This window comes from Dryobates pubescens, chromosome 3 (genome assembly GCF_014839835.1).
Source record: "Dryobates pubescens isolate bDryPub1 chromosome 3, bDryPub1.pri, whole genome shotgun sequence".
Classification (NCBI taxonomy): domain Eukaryota; kingdom Metazoa; phylum Chordata; class Aves; order Piciformes; family Picidae; genus Dryobates; species Dryobates pubescens.
In genome coordinates this window covers 17,076,549-17,093,613 of record NC_071614.1, presented here as the reverse complement: position 1 = coordinate 17,093,613, position 17,065 = coordinate 17,076,549, and the positions used below count along the sequence as shown (strand labels likewise).

Here is a 17,065-nt window from a genome sequence, read left to right as displayed (position 1 = left end):
CTTCCTTTCACAGACAACAATGCTGGGTTTGAAAGCTGGGCACAATTTGGGTTTTGTGAGGGGTCCCCCGGCCCAGCTGGCCATATGGGATACAACATGTAGAACACGCCGAACAATGAGCCCGAGTGACAGCCCGAACAAAACGCGGAGGACACTGCTCCCTGACTCCGGGATGGACTGCCTCCCGCACACCAATTGAATGGCCCTAAAAAGAAGGCGGGGGGGTGGGGAGGTGGGGGGGGAGGAAGGCATAGGGAGGGGGTCCCTCCCTAAGACTGTCTCTCCTTTTTTTTTTTTTTCTTTCCTTCCCCCCGCCCCGGCCCAGCCCTGGCTGCTTTCGCCTCCATCTCTTTAATATGCACGCCTCTAACATGCTCACCTCCCTGCCTCCCCCATTGTGCTGTTTTGTGAAGTCTACTGTATATTGTGCAAAGATAGACTGCCCGGCAGCATGGGAGATATAAGGCCACGGAGGTTAGGGCCACACAACTGGTTTTATAGACTTAGCAGAGCCTGGGGGAAAAAGAGAAGGGAAAAAAAAAAAAGAAAGAAAGAAAAAAAAAAGAAAGAAAGAAAAAGTGACATTATTTCCTTTTCTCCCACTCCTAGCCCCCATGGTGGGAATGGAGAGAGGAAAAACTGAGGACTCCCGTGTACGTCCCACAGTTGGGGACCCCAGAGAGTGGAGAGCCGGCATGGAGAGTCGGTTCCTCGGTTGACTCAACCGGTTCTGCCCCGGTGAATCAACAGGGGATGCTCCACCGGTGCGCAGGGTCCCCGCCGGGAAGCAGAGCAGAAACTTCCCCGTCTCGGGTGTCTCAACCGCGGGGAAGAATGAACAAGAAAAGGGTTGGGGAAGCGGGGAGGAGAAAGGGGAAGGCGGAGGGAAATAGAGAGGAAAAGGGAAAAAAAAACAACGTTCAGCCGCAGCGGAGAGGCTGTGCCGGCCGGTACCGATCATCTCTCAGCTTCGGGCGTTGAACTGAACCCGCTCGGTATGCCTCGGCCCCGCTCAGCCTCGGCGGGACGGGGCGAGCGCTGCCCTGGCCTCATCACACTGCACAAACCTCCCTTTCTCTGTTTTGTTTTTGTTGTTGGTTGGTTGGTTTGGGTTTTTTTTTGTTTGTTTGGGTTTTTGTTGTTTTGTTTTTTAAAGCATCTTTACTGGCCTAAAAAACACAGGGGAGGCGAGGGAGCACCTAGATGCCCCCACACCCGCTCCGAGCCGAAACCGGCCCTAGCTTTACCCGGGCCGGGCCCAGTCCGCCTGTAACCCTGGCTGAGCCTCCCGGCTCCTCCTCGCCTCTCTCTTCTCCTATTTTTTTTTTTCCCCCTTAGTTTTTTTTGTCAGGGGGTGTCCCAGGTATTAACCCTTTCCCCAAGTCGCCGGCGCATCCCTGAGGCTGAATTCGAATTATCACGTTGTCATCCCCCAGTACAAACGGCCCCAGCCCGGGCAGGGGGACCTCAAGGTGATGCTAGTATCCCGAACTCCGCAGCCCAGCAGCATGAGGTGGAGGAAGTATAAAAACATAATCTTAGATATAAAATAATTCTCTCCCTCTTATCCACCACACCCCCATGCTCCCCCCTCCCCCCCCAACTCGTATTTCACCAGCTGCGGAGGAGCCGGGTTGAAACCGGCTGCCCCGAAAAATAAACCACTTTCCCCCCCTCTCAAAGTTGCGAGAACGGCAGGAAAGATAGGAGAAGGTGTGGGTCCATAAGGCCCGAGTCGGCCGTGTCCTCCCTGGCGGGGGCCCCTCACCCGAACATCGAGCTGAATCCGACAGAACACCGTCGGAGAGTGCGGAGAGCCGGCCGCGGGGACCGATCAGCCGAACAAACTCGGTTTGTCGTTATTACGGTTATTTTTTTCCCCTCTTCTTTTTCTTTTATTTTTTTCTTTGTTTTGTTTTTTTTTTTAAGTTCCCTTTGAAAATCAGCTTCCTTCCCCCCTTTCTTCTCCTTTTATTTTTTTTCTTCTTTCTTTCTTTCTTTTTCTTTTTCTTCCCTTTTAAATTAAAATATCGGCAGCCTGAATTTGGACTCAACGACCTCCTTGTCCCGGGGAGCACAACGCGTTTAATCCCGCCCCCCCCGCCTTTCTTTTTTCCCCCCTCCTTTGCCAGCGGTTCCCGAGGAATAGTTCTACACATCTCCCCTCCAATCCTCCCTCCCCTCCCCCCCCCCCAAAATTAAACTAAAACCAAACGAACGCCCTGGCCGCTCCTCACAGCAGCGATAATCGCGACGAGGTAGAAAAAACACACCCGATAATTGTTGTCGAGGGGGGGGTGGGGGTGGGGGTGGGGTACGGGCGGCCGAAAATCATCCCCCCAAAAAAGGGTTAAATGAAATTCTCCGTGCCCGGGGTTACTCGGCCGTGCTCCGGGCGCGCTCCCTGTCCCCACAAAACCACAGGAGCATCGAGGGGAGGGGGTTTATTCTTTATTATTATTTTTGCTTTTAATTCTGCAGATCCCTCCCTTCCCCTCCCTTTGTTTTTTTTTTTTCTCTTTTTTTCTCTCTCTTTTTTTTTCTTTTCTCTCTCATTTTTTTCTTTCTTTTTCTTTTCTTTCTTTTTTTTTTTTTTTTTAATTTCAGTTGTAGGTAGACAGGACCACTCTGAATGGCGCAAAAAATTTCTGTAAACAATGACGCACAAAAAACACCTCCCCTCCCTTTCCCTCCCTCCCCCCTCCACCCCCCCCCACTCCTCCTTCTTCCCCCCTGAAATGAAATCGAGACCCCACCAAAAAAAAAAAAAAAGTTTAAAAAAAAAAATTGGAGGGGAAAATAAACGGGAGAGGGGGAAAAAAAATAAAAGAACCATAATAATAATAATAATAATAGCAATAATAATAATAATAATAATAGCGCTTCCCCCTCCACTGCTTCCCCCGCAGTTTGGTTCTCATTTTTCTTTTTTTTTTTTTCCCTTTTTTTTTTCTTTTTTTTTTGGAGGGGGAGCATCAGTCTGTTTCTCTCTCTCTCTCTCTTTATTATCTGTGGATTTTCCTCCTTTCTTTCTTTCTTTTCTTTCTTTTTTTCTTTTTTTTTTTTTTTTGTTTTCCCGTGTGTGGGTAGTGTGTGCGTGTCTGCGCTCTCCCCTCCAGCCTTCACCAAGTCCACTGCTGAGCTTGTACCAAATGGTGTGCTGTGGGGTACTGGGGGTTGCTGGTAGCGCTGTACTGGGCGTTGTATTGCATATGCTGTAGAGACTGGGCGCTATAGGCGGAGAAGGGGATTCCCGTCTGGAAAGTCGCCGCTGCCAAGTCCTGAGCTTTGAGCGTGTGGCAGGGCTTGCCGTCCCTGACTAAGACCGGCACGGCCACCCGCCGCGGAGAGGGAAGAGGAGTCACTTCCATACCTTTCTCGGCCCGGGCCCTCTTCATCTTGTAGCGGTGGTTCTGGAACCAGATCTTCACCTGGGTGGGGGTGAGGCGGATCAGGCTGGCCAGATGCTCCCGCTCCGGCGCCGACAGGTACCTCTGCTGCCGGAACCTCCGCTCCAGCTCGTAGGTCTGTGCCTTGGAGAACAGCACCCTCCTCTTCCTCTTCTTCCCCGCGTCCCCACCGCCCGACGCTTCCTTCTCGTTATCGGGAGATTCGTCGGCCGACGGCTCTGGGGATTTGGCCGAGGGGTCCTGGCCGCCGCCGCCCGTCAGTCCATGCACTGCGGGGAGAGCTCCGTTAGCGAGGGTGGTACGTTCTGCCTCTGCATCCCTCCTGCATCCCACTCGCCGCCTCCGCACCCCCCCTCCCCGCCTCCTTCCCGCATCCATCTCGCGGCTCCCCGCAGCCCGGCCCGGGTCAGCGCGGTTCTCCCCAGCTTTGGGGAAGGGAAGGAGGCACCAACAGAGGCTCAGCCAGCCGCGGCGAGTGGTAAATCCCCCCTTGCTCGCCCCGTCGCCGCCCGGGGAAGCCCCCGCAGGCGCGGGGATGCTCGTCGCGGTGGTGCCCTGTTGCCGGTACTCACGGGAGTATTGGATGCCCTCGGCGCTCGCCAGCCAACGCGTGTAGGGATTATCGCTATTATCATAGAAAGGATTCTTCAAAGGCAGCGTCTGAACAGTGTCCAAGGGGGTTTGTCCCAAAACTCCGGCTTTCTTGGGCGGCTCTGGCGTCTCGCTCTCCTCCTCGCCTCCCTCCGCGGCCGAACCGTCCTCATCGTTGGTGTCGGGGAGATCCAAAATGTCCTTCACCGAAAAACCCGTCTTTGTGTTGGTCAGAGACATGTTCCGGCTATAATTTAGGCTGGAAAGTTGGAGGAGCAGCTTCGCCGATCCGCCGTGTCACGGGCAGTCCCACTGCGCACGGCAGGCTGCGGCGGGGGGTGGTGGGGGGGACTGGGACGAAGGTGGGGGAGAAATATAATAATCGGGATTTATAGAAAAAAAATAACCGGGGGGGGGGGGGGGGGGGGGGGGGGGGGAGGTCGTGCCAAAGAAGTGGCGGAGCCCCGGCCGCGGCAGTGGTGATGGTTTGCAGGGGTTTGTTCTGCCACGGAGAGCAGGCGGGGGGGGGGGATGGGGGGGGAGAGTGGGGGGCAATTCAGAGAGCTGGAGCAGCAGCTGGCTTCGGAAATAGTTTGTAACTCCAAGGGGAAAGGGGGAAAGACACGCCAAACACAACCAAAACAACAACAACCAAAAATTTAAAAAATAAAAAAAAAAAAAGGGGGGGGAGGGGAGGGGGGGGGGGAAAGGGGGTGTTAAAAAAACCCCAAAAGGTTAAGAAAAAAAATAAAATCACTTCTGGATCTTGTTTAAGCCCCTCAAACCCGTGCCTGCCGCTGGAAAAACCCGAGCCATTGCTGGAGCGAACAGTCCATATAAGGCTGGTCCCCACACATGAACCTGCCGAGAGGAGGGAGAAAAAAACCACATTAGACCCGGGAAAGGTTGGCCACGTGTGGGCGGGTCCTGGAAGTCAAGTGGATGAAGACAGTGTTTGCAGATGTGAAATTGCGGGTTTTGGGCGAGCTCCGAGCTTCCACCATTGGTGATGAGTGGTATAACGTGTCAGTTAATTACCGGCGTGGGGAGGGCCCTTCCGCGCGTGTGTCTGTGTGTGGTAGCCGGGGAGGGAGGCTGCGATTTCCATCCTCCCCCCCCGCTCCTTTTTTTTTTTGTTGTTTTGTTAAACACACTATTTACATACAAAGAGCCTCGCACCAGCCCTATATTCCTCACCCTCCGAAGTCTGTTTTCCACCTTGAAAAGCAGGGAGGGAAAAAAACCAAAACACCAAACCCCCAAACAAACCCGATTATGTGTGTGTATGGGGGTGTGATGAGGAGGGAGGGATGTTGCTTGCGCGGTTTCCCACCCCTCCCGCGCAACCTGCGCGCCCACGCAAAGCCCGGACAGCGCTCTTTTTGTGCGGGGACGAGCTCCAAGCCCCGTGCGGGACCGTAAACGGCTCAGATGGCAAGAGACCAACTTATCTAAACCGCCTAGGTCAATATTTTGGTTGAGGCTTAGGGATGAACGCTGGAAATTAAACAGCAAGTAATTGATTCTAGTTTGCTGCGAAATTAACCGAACTGGCAAAACGCGATCGTCAGTCACGACCCGGGGAGATCCGGGAGGTGATTACTGTGAGACGGGGGGGGGTGGGGTGTGTGTGCTTTATTTGAAGAGGTCTCATTGATTTTGCCTCTTTCTAGGGGAATAAAACCCACCCGTTTAGTTAATTTAACGGACCGGAGCCCAACGGAGTTTCTAATATGACTGAATTAATTAATTTATGCTACCCTTTAAAATTTTTCTTTTTCTTTTTTTACCTCAATACCTGGGGAAGGAGGAGGATAAAGTAGGGGTTGCTTTCCCGAACAGACGTTTTGGAAGGTCGGATCACCAGGTGCTACACATACGGAGCCGGCAGCCGCGAAGCCCTGCAGCATCCTTGGCTGCAGGGCCCGGCGGAACAGCCGCGGAGGCTCCGACTGACCGACGCGGGGCTACAGACCGCCCTCCTCCTCTATTCCTCTCTCTGTCTCTCTGCCACTAACTTTCAATTTCAATTTTCGTCCTTTCCTCCTGCTCCTGCACTTGCCGAGGACCCTTGGCCGCGCTCGCCCTCGCCATACACAGCCTGGACCTTCCCCTTTCCCACTCCTTTTTCCTTTTCTCCTTTTCCTCCTCCCTTCCCCCTTCCCCTTTTCATCCTCTTCCTCCCCCTTCCCATTTGTATCCTCTTCCTTCCCCTTCCCATGCCCTTCCCCTTTCTATCCTCTTCCTTTCCCTAACAGCCCCGCAGTCAGATCCCGGCCCGGGACGGTCTTATGCGGGGGGATGATGGTTCGTGGCTGGTGGGGCCGCTACAATCTGAGAAGGGGCTTCTTACCACCACCACCACCACCACCACCACCACCTTTATTTCTGGGAAGGAAAAGTTGCCCGAATTTCTCTTCCAAAAGGAGGGAGCGAGAACCGGGCTGATACTGGTGGTGGGAAGAAGAGGAAGCCGGTCCCTCAATCATCCTCATCAATGTATTCGCACCTTCCCCTCCCCTCCCTCCCCGCTCGCCCCCATCTTTCCTCCCCCAGCCCCCAGCCTGCCTCCCATAAAGTATGTGATGTGGCTGACAATGCCCAGGGATTTTTTTTTCCAACATCACCACCACCACCCCCTCTTTTTTTTTTTTTTTTTTTTAAGCGAGCCCCTGAGCACATCCTGGGTGGTCGGACCCGCGCAAACACAAATACAACCCTATGGCTAAGCTGGAAACAATGTCCGCAATGTAGACAAATGTCCGGCTTCTGTTGGAACCCTTTGTCTCGGCGCAGTTTTTGCATTTATTTCAGTGGCGAAATAATACGTGATTGACGCCCTCTTTCAATGCGTCCTAACTGTTGGGAATAAATCTGAGGTTGTTCCTAGTTGTCATGGTATTCAACCGCGCTCAATGGCTATCTCTTCATCCATTTCGGAGTCCTTCCTCGCTATCGAGGGAACCCCTCAGGCTGAGACGCCCCCGCCCAAGTCCCTGCTCCCCTTGTCCCGCGGGAGGGGCTCGGGACACGCACCGGGCACAGAGCTCTTATTTCCAGCAAATCTCGGGTTTATCCGGGGATTTATTTGTCACCCCCTACCATCCACCCGGTGGATGGGGCAGGATGGGGTTTTAATTCCTTCCCTGAAAAAAACCAAACCAAAATATCTGGAATAACAGCGGCAGTCGCGACAGTGATAAAACATTAGCGCGACAGAACTTCTCGAATTAAAGAACCCCTGCAGAAGCCAAGCAGGGAGAGGGAATGGGCAGAGCATCCCCGGGGGCGGTGGCAGACCCGGACTTAAAATAACAACAGCAGTAATAATTCCCCCCACCTTACCCCAACCCAAACCGACTGGCACATGCCACAACACGGGCAGAGCGTCCTGCAAACGTGGGATCTGACGGTGCAGCGGGGTACCCGTGGTGGTTGGGGGACCGGGAAGCTCAGCCTGGGGAAGCAGGATGCGGCCCCTGGGAGTGCCGCTGGCTGGCCCCAGACAACGGTCCCCTGTGGGCACCCAAAGGCTCCCCCATCGACGGACCGTGGCCCCCTCGCCGCGGCTTGGCATAGGGTGGGGAAGGATCCTACTCTATCGGCCCAGGCCACTTTCCCTTCGCACTGCATGAACAGCCTAGGACGCTGTGACGTCAGCGGCGGGGGCTGACGTAAGAGCTGCTCGGACCCTTTGACGTCAGGAGGGGTCGCGGGGCCGGTCGTATGCCCGAACTGCTGGGGAGGTGGAACCCGAGCTCGGCGGCCATCGCGGCAGAGGCGGGTGGGAGGGAGATGCTCCTCTCATCACCCTTCGTGCCACTCCATCTGGAGCCCATTGCCCCCCTCCCCCCAAGCCGGGGGATGCTTCAGCGTTAAGACCAAGGGCTGTTCAGGGCAGGAGGGGTCCGATGGAGCGGCAGGCTCCCCAACCCCCCCCCCCCCCCCCCAGCCCGTTTCCCCGGGGTTATTTGCACAAGTCCCCCGGGAGGCCGTCGGCACGGTGCGTGTAGGCAGGCCGAGTGTCTGCACTCCGAGAGAAGTGCTTCTGAGACGGGGGGAGTGGGTTTACCTGTTTGCTTTCACAAGCAGCTCAAACACTCCCCTGTTTGTGTGCATGTGTGTCCCGCCCTGAGCTGCTTGGGCAGCCCCCTCCCCACCACGGATTGATTTTTGAGACATTAAAGCTTGTTTTGCCTTTCCTAACACCCCTCCCCCCCCCCCCCAGGAGACGCTCAGTGGAGATATAAGAGCCTTTATGAGCATCTCCCTGCGCCACGGAGAGATTGGTAGTGGTGGGGACACGCCAAAGCGGCCCAGAGTTTGGGAGGATGGGCCTCTCCTCCTGAACCCACAAAAGTGGGGAGCAGGCGGTGCGGGGACACCGACACCGCAGGCCGCCCAGGGGCTGGGGTTTGAAAACGGCGAAGTGCCTCTGCTGGCTCCATTGCTGCTCTGTTCTCCGTAAAACGCCGGATCCCCTCCCCCTGATTTAAGCCACCTACGTCCCTCACTTCATCCTCTTCGCTGACGAGCGATATAATGTAGATACATTATATATAATATATATAAATGAATTAGGCAGTGTTTGGCACGAGTTCTCCTCTATCCTCCCCCTCCCTGCGCGGTTCGCTCGCCCTGACCTCTAACCCATCCCGCATCGCCTCTCCGATAACAGCCGTCAAGTGGATTAGTTTATTGTCTGATTAGAGCAGAGGTGCGAGCTATTGTTTTCCCTCACTCCAGACCACAAATAAACAAACAGAAAAGGTACCGCTGGGTGCGGATCAGCGAAGCCCACACAAAGGCTTTGTCAGGGGAACAGGTTTGTTTTATCTCTCAAGCTGCACTTGAAATAAATAGGGAAAGGGAAGCGAAGCTCCTAGTAATTGTTGTTAGGAGCTTCACCTCGGGACCATCCCTGGTAAGGAACACACTCTTTGTTTTAAAGTGTGGTGGGGGGAAAGGGGAGCCGCATTTCTATAGAAAACATCTTTTGTTGGCCATAACCCTCCCAAACCAACCCAAACATACGAAAATCAAACTATGGATTCTAAAGATAACCTCTGTGAGCTGCGCACGGAGGTATCTAAACAGCATTTCCCCAGCGCTGAAGCGGCAGCTCCGCAGAGCTGCTGCCTGCTCGGCTCCGGTTTGGAGGCCGCGGGAAGGGGAGCAGGGCCGGGGGATCCTCGGCCAGCACAGGGGCACCCTTCACACCGGCATCCCGGCTCTGGGGATGTGGGAGGCAGGGTGAAAAAAATCGTGTTTTCTGAAACCGGGCAGAAATCAAAGCCCTCTGTCGTTGTCAAGAACTTAATGGTAAGGCGCAGGGCTGGGAGTTTCTGCTGGGTGAAATTCCCGTCTCGTTTCACGGCTGGAAAAAGGGTATTGATAAAGGTGTTAAGGATGTTTTGGGGGGCGCGAGGAGGGGGAGGTAGAGGAAAGAAAGAAAGAAACAAAGTGAGGAAGAGAAAAATGAAGTTAAAGGGGCAAAGGAAAAAGAAGAATCGGGGAAAGAAAAAAAAAAAGAAGAAAACGGGGAGGAGAAAAAGAATAAGAAAAGGGGGAAAGAAAAAGTAAGAAAAAAGTGGGAAAGAAAAAAATAAGGGAAAAGGGGGGAAAGAAAAAGGAGGAAAGAAGGGAAGAGGGAAAAGGGGGAAAGAAAAAGAAGAACAAGGGGGGAGGAAGGAAGGAAAACGAGGAAAGAAAAGAAGGACGAAAAAAGGGAAAAAGGAGAAGAGAAAGGGGAAGATGCCCTGGCACACAGACAGGGAGCCGGCACCAGCCTTCCCTATGGATGCTGAAGAGAAAGCCCCTGCCACCCCCAAAATCCCGTCGCCGGCCTGCCTTTCTCCCGCAGACAATTAAATCTTCACCAGGACATAGGAATCTAAATGAGCTTTCCTATTCTCACGATTACTCTATCTCCTTCCTCCTGAAGCTTCAAAGAGGGAGAAATCTTTCCAATTCACCGATATGACTTAGAAATAAGGAGATCCCGATCTTACCTGCCCCCCGGCCACCCTCCCGAGGTGGTGAATTGTAATAGAAATTGGGATTTATTATTATTTTTTTTAAAAAATATTTTTTCCCCCTTTTCTTTTGGCCCCCTCCTCCTCCCCGGGGGCTCCCGGGGTTATGTCAGAGCCGGAGGGCACATGTTAGGGCTTTGATAAATGCACTTTAATGAGATCTTTGAAAATATTGCCCATAGTGGAGGAGGCAGTTTGGGGAGGAGAGCACAAAGCCGGCAGCCCGCAGCCCCCGCAGCCCGACCCTGCTATTTATTTGTCTTATTTAATTTCCCCCCCCCTCTCCCCCTTCCATCTCCAAAGCCTGGCCCGGGGCCTCTCTTCCCTTTCCACTCTATTATAAACTGTTTAATTTGACGGGCAAACGTTTCGAACCCTCCGGCTGCATTCGTTCCCTCTCTCTCTGATAATTGAACGTGTCGCAATGAGATTAAGCTTTGTCCGAACTATTTCTCCTCGGGAAAGGGAGATCCCGAGCCGTTTGCCCCGGAGGCGATGGAAATGGGGGAGGATTTGAGGCTGGGGGCACTTTTCTTATCTGAATTCACTTCTCCCGCTCGCCCGCACAACATGGAGGGGCTTAGAGGTGGGTGTCTGTCGCGAGTGGGCATCCACGATAAGCCTCCGAGGAAGACTCAGGGATGCCGGGGATCCTCGGAAGAAGACTCCGGAATACCGGCGATCTTCCGAGGAAGGCACCGCAGCAAGGGGGAATAGGGTCAGGCTCCTTTTTTTCTAGGCTTCTCTTTTCGGAAGAAAGATGGAGAAAGATCTATCCAGGGTGGGGAGGACCCAAACCAAGGTCTTGGTCCCGAGTCAGGGAGCACACGTGTGGCTTGGGCACCCCTCGCGAAGAGAAGGAGTGGAGCAGGAGGGAGTGGAGCGACGGGGCGCGGCGGGCAGAGCCTGGGCCGGAGGCCGGAGCCATTCCCGGTCCTCTGGCGTACTCTGCCGTCGCAGCCGAGAAGTGTCCCGCCACCGGGGCAGGGCTGAGGGGGGTGGGGGTGTGTGAGGGTAAGCAACACCGGCTCTCCCCCTCCCTGGTCCAGGCGGGGCCGCGCATCCCTGGCTACGACCGGGCTCTCATCCGGGGGCGGGCCGGGCCGTCGGGGCCGCGCCGTCGGGGCAGGGGGCCACCACCCCCCTGCTCCGCTCAGCATCAACGTCTACCTGACACCCCCCGTCCCCAAGCTCCTTCCCACCTGCTGCTCCCGGATTGCCCCCGACCGCCCCCCCCCCCCCCCCCCCCCCCTTTTTTTTTTTTGAGGACCCCTACGCTTTCTCCCTCCCCATCGCGGCGGGGCTCACCTGGGGCCCGGAGGCGGGGATGGTCTTTAGGCGCGGGCGGGGGGGTGCTGAGCCCGGCCCCGGTGGCTCTGCGCCTCTCGCATTGTCTCGGTGGCTGTGCCGGGCGGCCGGCTCCTTCCTGCCTTCCTCCTGCTCCGGTTTTACATCGCCCGGTCTGTTTGCTTTCCTCCCCGGCGGGTGACGCCAGGAGAAACACCGGCCATATGTTCCGCCGTCATAAATTGGTTATAAGCGCAAACACGTCGGTTCCTGGATGGCTCTTTTAAGCCTGCCCCGGCCCTGCCGCTGAGCCGGCCCCTCTTCCCCCGGGGGGCAGAGCCCTCCCCTCAGCCCCCTCCCTTCCCCAAAGATGTTGCTGTTCTGCCGGCGCGGGGAACTCGGACCCTCCCCACCCCTGGGTTCTGCCCAAAACCTCCCACTCCCACCTCACTCCTTCACACCTCCCAGCCCGCAACTTGCCCCTGGCCCAGCTCTGTAACAAGCTCGCCCTCTATAAATCGCTCGGTAGCCAAGATGCTATAAACCCCAAACAGCCAGATGTGGCACGTTATTTATGTGTGGAAGCTCGTTTACATTAGATATGCTGAGCCAAGCTTTGATAGCAGGGGTTTGAGGGAGATGATTAGAGCTGGGTTGCCAGAGACGCCTCCAGCTGAAGCCCTCCAGCCTCTGCCCCCTTTTTGGGGGGGTTTCTTTTTGTTTGTTTATTTTTCTCTCCCCTCCCTCCCCCTGTGGTAATTTTACCTATTTATGGTGGGAATTTTGAAGGGGAAGTGAAGAAAAGGTGATGGAGTGGGAGTGAGGGAGGCTGGTGCTGCCTGACCTTCATCAAGCTGGGGATGAAAAGTGGTACCTGGTTGCAAGAGGCTCCTGCAAAATGTGACCAGCAAAACCAGACAGAAAGATGAAGGTGTTCCAGTTGGCCAGAAGAGCTTTCTGGGCAGATTCACAGATTGAATCAGGTTGGAAGTCATCTTCAAATGTTGTCTTGTCCAAACCCCCTGCAGTCGGCAGGGACACCTCCAACTACATCAGGATACCCAGGGGACACATCAAGGCTGATCCTGAAGGTCTCCAGGGACAGGGCCTCAAACCACATCCCTGGGCAACCTGTTGCAGTATTTCACCACTTTCATTGAAAAGAACTTCCTCCTGATGTCCAACCAAAATCTGCCCTGCTCCACTTTCAAACCTTTGCCCCTTGTCCTTTTGCTGCAAGCCCTTCTAAAGTCCTTCTCCAGCCTTCCTGTAGGTCTCCTCCAGATACTGAAATGTAGTTGTAAGGTCTTCCCAGAGCCTTCTCTTCTCCATCTCCCAAAGGATGTTGTTTTGGTAACCACCACCACCACTGTAGCCCTAGTGGGTTTGTCCACACTGTTGGGCCTGGTGAAGTCACAAAGAATCAAACCCCATGAGGCAGAAGGTTGTGTTACCTCACTTTCAGAAATTTTCAGACATTTTTCAGACATTTCAGGCATGCCTCAGGTATTTTCAGGAGAGCTCCCCCCTCATGTCTCTCTTGCATCAAGTCCCCTTGAAGGTGCGGATCACTGGTGACTGCTGGGGCTAGGGAGGAGGTCAGGGACCCTTCTCCATCTCACCTCATTTGAATTGTCTCCACCACCTGCTGCTAGAGAGACCTTGGACTCCTCTGTGAAAATCCCCAGGGCCCAGAACAGATATCTCTTAGCTAAATACCCCAGGCACAGGCAGCTGTAAAAGAGCAGCCTGCAGATAAAGTGATTGATCCTTATACTAATCAATAAAGATCTTGTTCTGAGCAATTAATAACTTGGCCAAGCTTGTTCTGTTTGGATAAAGAAGTGCCCAGCTTGATGACTGAGGGAGGTGGGAAACTAGGGAGAAAATGGAAGTCCTGTGGCCCTCATCAGAATAGAAATATAAAGAGTTAACTCTTTACTTCCATACCCGTGGAGTCTTCAGCTTTCAGAATGAGAAATCCAGTCTGGATGTCCTGGGCATGCCTTATCACATCCCCAAGTAAATGAGAGGGGTCTGAGCTTCAGCTTCTATACATTTTAGTTATAAATCTTTATAATGGATGTGAGCCTGTAGATGAACCACCCCTGCAGGTCTCTCTGGGGCAGAGCCTGCCATGTCCTGGGGGGGGTTTTACCCTCTCCCCAGCATGCTCACAGCTCAGCAGGAGGAGGTGAAGCGTGGGAGATAGGCAAGGGTGCAACAGTTGGATTTGGAGCAGAGTCAGAGGTGAGAAAGCTGGGACTGGAGCAGAGGGGGAGAATGAGGATGGGAGCAGCCAGATGAGATGGAGCCTCCAGATGATGGGAATGGAAGTGGGGAGAGGAGAAGGGTGGTCCGTAGCTAGAGGAGTGACAAACTGCCTCACTCTTTTGTTAACAAACCCATTTTAGTTGTAGATTTGCTACTGGAAGCAAACCTTTCTGGAGGGCTTTTGGGTGACTGATGCCTCTGTCCCACCACCCCCTAGAACTGCTGAAAATTAGACTGTCGAGCCCTGGGATGTGGCTGGTGTGGATCTCCACACCAAACCCATGTGGCCTTGTTTCACTCAGTTGTGGAAATTCAGTCTTCATTGCTGAGGAAAAAAGAAACAAACTGGGAGGTTTGGGAGGGTTTTGTTTCACAGGTGGGGGAAGTATTTAGACATTTATTCATTTGTAAGGTCATCTGCTGCTTCAGGAGAAAAGGTGGCAGAGCTGAGCTCAGAATACCTTTCCTCTCTGGGTTTGTTCTCTGCTTCTTGAAGACCCCCAAGAATTGTAACAGGTTTGTTAGAGAAGGCTGGGCTTTCGACCCATGAGGGTGAATGGGGAAGAGCTGATGGATCCCTCCCAGTTCCAGGGAGAGAACAAATGTCAATGAACCAGTGACAAGCTCAGCCTTGCCTCACAATCTGGCACCCTCCCCACCTCCTCTGCCTGCAGCTCTGTGGGACGGCAGATGTCTCCTTCCCCCATCTGTCCCCATCACCCTCTGTCCCAGCACCCAACACCTAACACATTGCCCATCTTGAGCAGGAAGGGAAAATCCTGATCCCAAAATATCCTGCTCAGAGCCTCTCTGCTGTGCAATGTGAACATCTGGACGGTGGGTTGAAGGGCTGGGCTGGGCTCCACCTTGTTACAGGGTGGTTAGTTCCAAGTATTTTCAGTCACTTCTCTTGTGCAGGGTCTCTTTGTGCCCCTGGTTCTGGACAGGGTAGTGAGTTGCAGATCTCCATGTGTCCCAGAGGAGGGGAAAAGAGCTTTTATGATTTCAAGGCTTAACCAACTTCTCAGCAGGCTCTTGCAGCTGCAGGGGTGAAGGAGCTCCTCCTGCTCATTGTAAGGCATCAACCCTTAGCTACTGCTGGTGCAGATTGTGGGCCAGTTCAGGCTGCCTTGGCTCTGTTAATAACCCCCTGCCAGCATTTCATGTGCATGATGCCCAGTGCCCCTAGGAAGCAATCACTGGGTTGATGCAGTAGAGGCATGGTATCAGCACTACTTGCAGCACATCCTTGTGCTCCCACATGACCATTCCCAGTCTTTTTGAGCCAGCCCACATTATCCAGAGGATGATCTGATGGTGTACAGGGAAAACCAATATAGCAAGGACATGGACTTGATGGAGAGGGTCCAGAGGAGGGCTGTGAAGATGATCAGGGCATTGGAGCATCTCTGCTGAGGGAGCTGGGGTCGTTCAGTCTGGAGAAGAGGAGGCTCCAGGGAGACCTGATAGCAGCCTTCCAGCACCTGAAGGGGGGCCTACAGGAAGGATGGAGAGAGACTGTTTACATGGGCCCCTGGTGACAGAACAAGGGGCAATGGCTTCAAACTAGAGAAAAACAGATTTAGATTGGATAGCAGGAAGAAGTTCTTCACTATGAGGGTGGTGGAACACTGGAGCAAGTTGCCCAGGGAGGTGGTTGAGGCTCCATCCCTGGAGATATTCAAGGTGAGGCTCAACAGTGCTCTGTGCAACCTGATCTAATTGAGGATGTCCCTGCTGACTGGAGGGAGGTCAGACTGGATGACCTCTGGAGGTCCCTTCTGTCCTGGTCCATTGATTCTATGATTCTATGAACTGAAGACGTGTGGGCTGCTGTCATGCAACCTTGGGCTCTGGGGAGAGCCCTTCACAGGAGCTGGGCTTCAGGCTGTGGTCCCTAGTGCAGCTGGATGCCTCTGTCAGGTAAGACCAGGCTGGGCTGGCTGCACAAACTGAGCCAAGCATTCTACAGAGGTCCCAGAACCTTGGGACAAATCTTTCATTGCAAATCAAAGGGAGATGCTAAATATGGTGTCCGGGCTTGGGCTGCTCAGGGTTGATCAGCCATAATTTCAGGGGCTGAAGGAATACATTTTCAGTTTTTCTGTACACATGCTCACTTCTTTCACAGATGTCAAGGAAGCCCAAGTGACCAGAAGGATCTTCTCCCCCAGAGAGGATGAGAGGTCTGGGAAGGTGTTCATATGGCACTGTGTGCCAGGATGTAGAATCATGGAATGGTTTGAGTTGGAAGGGACCTGTGAAAGTCCTCTAGCCCAAATACTCTGCAGTGGGCAGGGACATCTGCAATTAGATCAGGTTGCTCAGACACCTGTAGTGTTTCCAGGGATGGGGCATCTACCACCTCTCCAGGCAACCTGGGCCAGTGTCTCACCACCTTCACTGTGAAAAATGTCTTCCTTATCTGTGGCCTGAATCTCCTCTCTTGCAATTTAAAGCCACCAGCCCTTGTCCTGTTACAAATGTCAGGGTTTGGTGAAGAATTTCTGTGAAGTCTGGGATCAGTTGTCCCTTGACCCAGCATGGATTTTACTATTCACCACCTGAGCCTTTGGTGCTGGGGACAGTGACAAAGAATATGGGAGAGGGGAGGGAGGAGCACACCCCCTCCCCCCCCAGATGCCTCTTTAACAACCCCCACTCCTGGTGAGTCGGGGGAGCGGTGTGTTTGAGGAGCCCGGAGCCTATCTGTGCTGGCAGAGCTGAGGCGTGTACACACCTGGGGTTAACAGATGGCCATGGGCTGGCCCTGGGGGTGAGCACACAGCACAATCTGGCAGCAGCAAGGCCTCATTCCTGGGACAACGTTTTTCTCTGGCTCTTGTCCATGGTGTCTCTGGTGGCTGGAAGAGGGGAGGGGGAAGATGAACTTTGTGTGAATCCCCCCTTTCAGCCAGGCTTGGTTTGGATCCTGTTGGGTCGTTTTTTCTCTTGAGGTTGCAGTGGTAGGGTGCAGGAGCAAGTGTAGGTGGAAGCTGCTGGGACACAGAAGTTGGTGCAGGTCTGGTGGAGATACAGGCAGCTTCAAGTCATGACATCTGTACTCTCCCTCTGCTCCACTCTGGTGAGACCCCACCTGGAGTGCTGTGTCCAGTTCTGGAGCCTCTATTACAGGAAGGATCTGGAGGTGTTGTGTCCAGAGAAGGACCACGAGGATGATCAGAGGGCTGGAGCTCCCCTCCTGTGAGGACAGACTGAGGGAGTTGGGGCTGTTCGGTCTGGAGAAGAGAAGGTTCTGAGGAGACCTTGTCGTGGCCTTTCAGTATCTGAAGGGAGTTACAAGAAAGCTGGGGAGGGACTTTGTAAGGTGTCAGGCAGTGATAGGACTGGGGGGATGGAACAAAACTAGAAAAGGGTAGATTCAGATTAGATGTTAGGAAGAAATCCTTCCCCATGAGGGTGGTGAGACACTGAAACAGGTTGCCCAGGGGGGTGGTAGAAGCCTCA

The 17,065-nt window shown here is 53.9% G+C and overlaps 1 protein-coding gene across 1 annotated transcript; it reads right to left on the bottom strand.

Annotated features, from left to right (window-relative positions):
• Window positions 1-3,099: 3,099 nt before the first annotated feature.
• On the bottom strand, window positions 3,100-4,350 carry NKX2-2 (NK2 homeobox 2). Its single transcript, XM_054180212.1, has 2 exons — window positions 3,983-4,350; window positions 3,100-3,679 (listed from the first exon to the last, which is right to left on the bottom strand). Exons 1-2 carry the CDS (start codon window positions 4,239-4,241, stop codon window positions 3,123-3,125), a joined length of 816 nt encoding a protein of 271 aa, XP_054036187.1. The 5' UTR covers window positions 4,242-4,350; the 3' UTR covers window positions 3,100-3,122.
• Between the last annotated feature and the right edge of the window lie 12,715 nt (window positions 4,351-17,065).

Bases quoted from the DNA above. Each gene is read 5' to 3' on its own strand.
- NKX2-2 (XM_054180212.1), bottom strand. From the start codon at position 4,241: ATGTCTCTGACCAACACAAAGACGGGTTTTTCGGTGAAGGACATTTTG. The intron at 3,680-3,982 runs GTGAGTACCGGC...CTCTCCCCGCAG, and splicing joins CGAGGGCATCCAATACTCCC to TGCATGGACTGACGGGCGGC.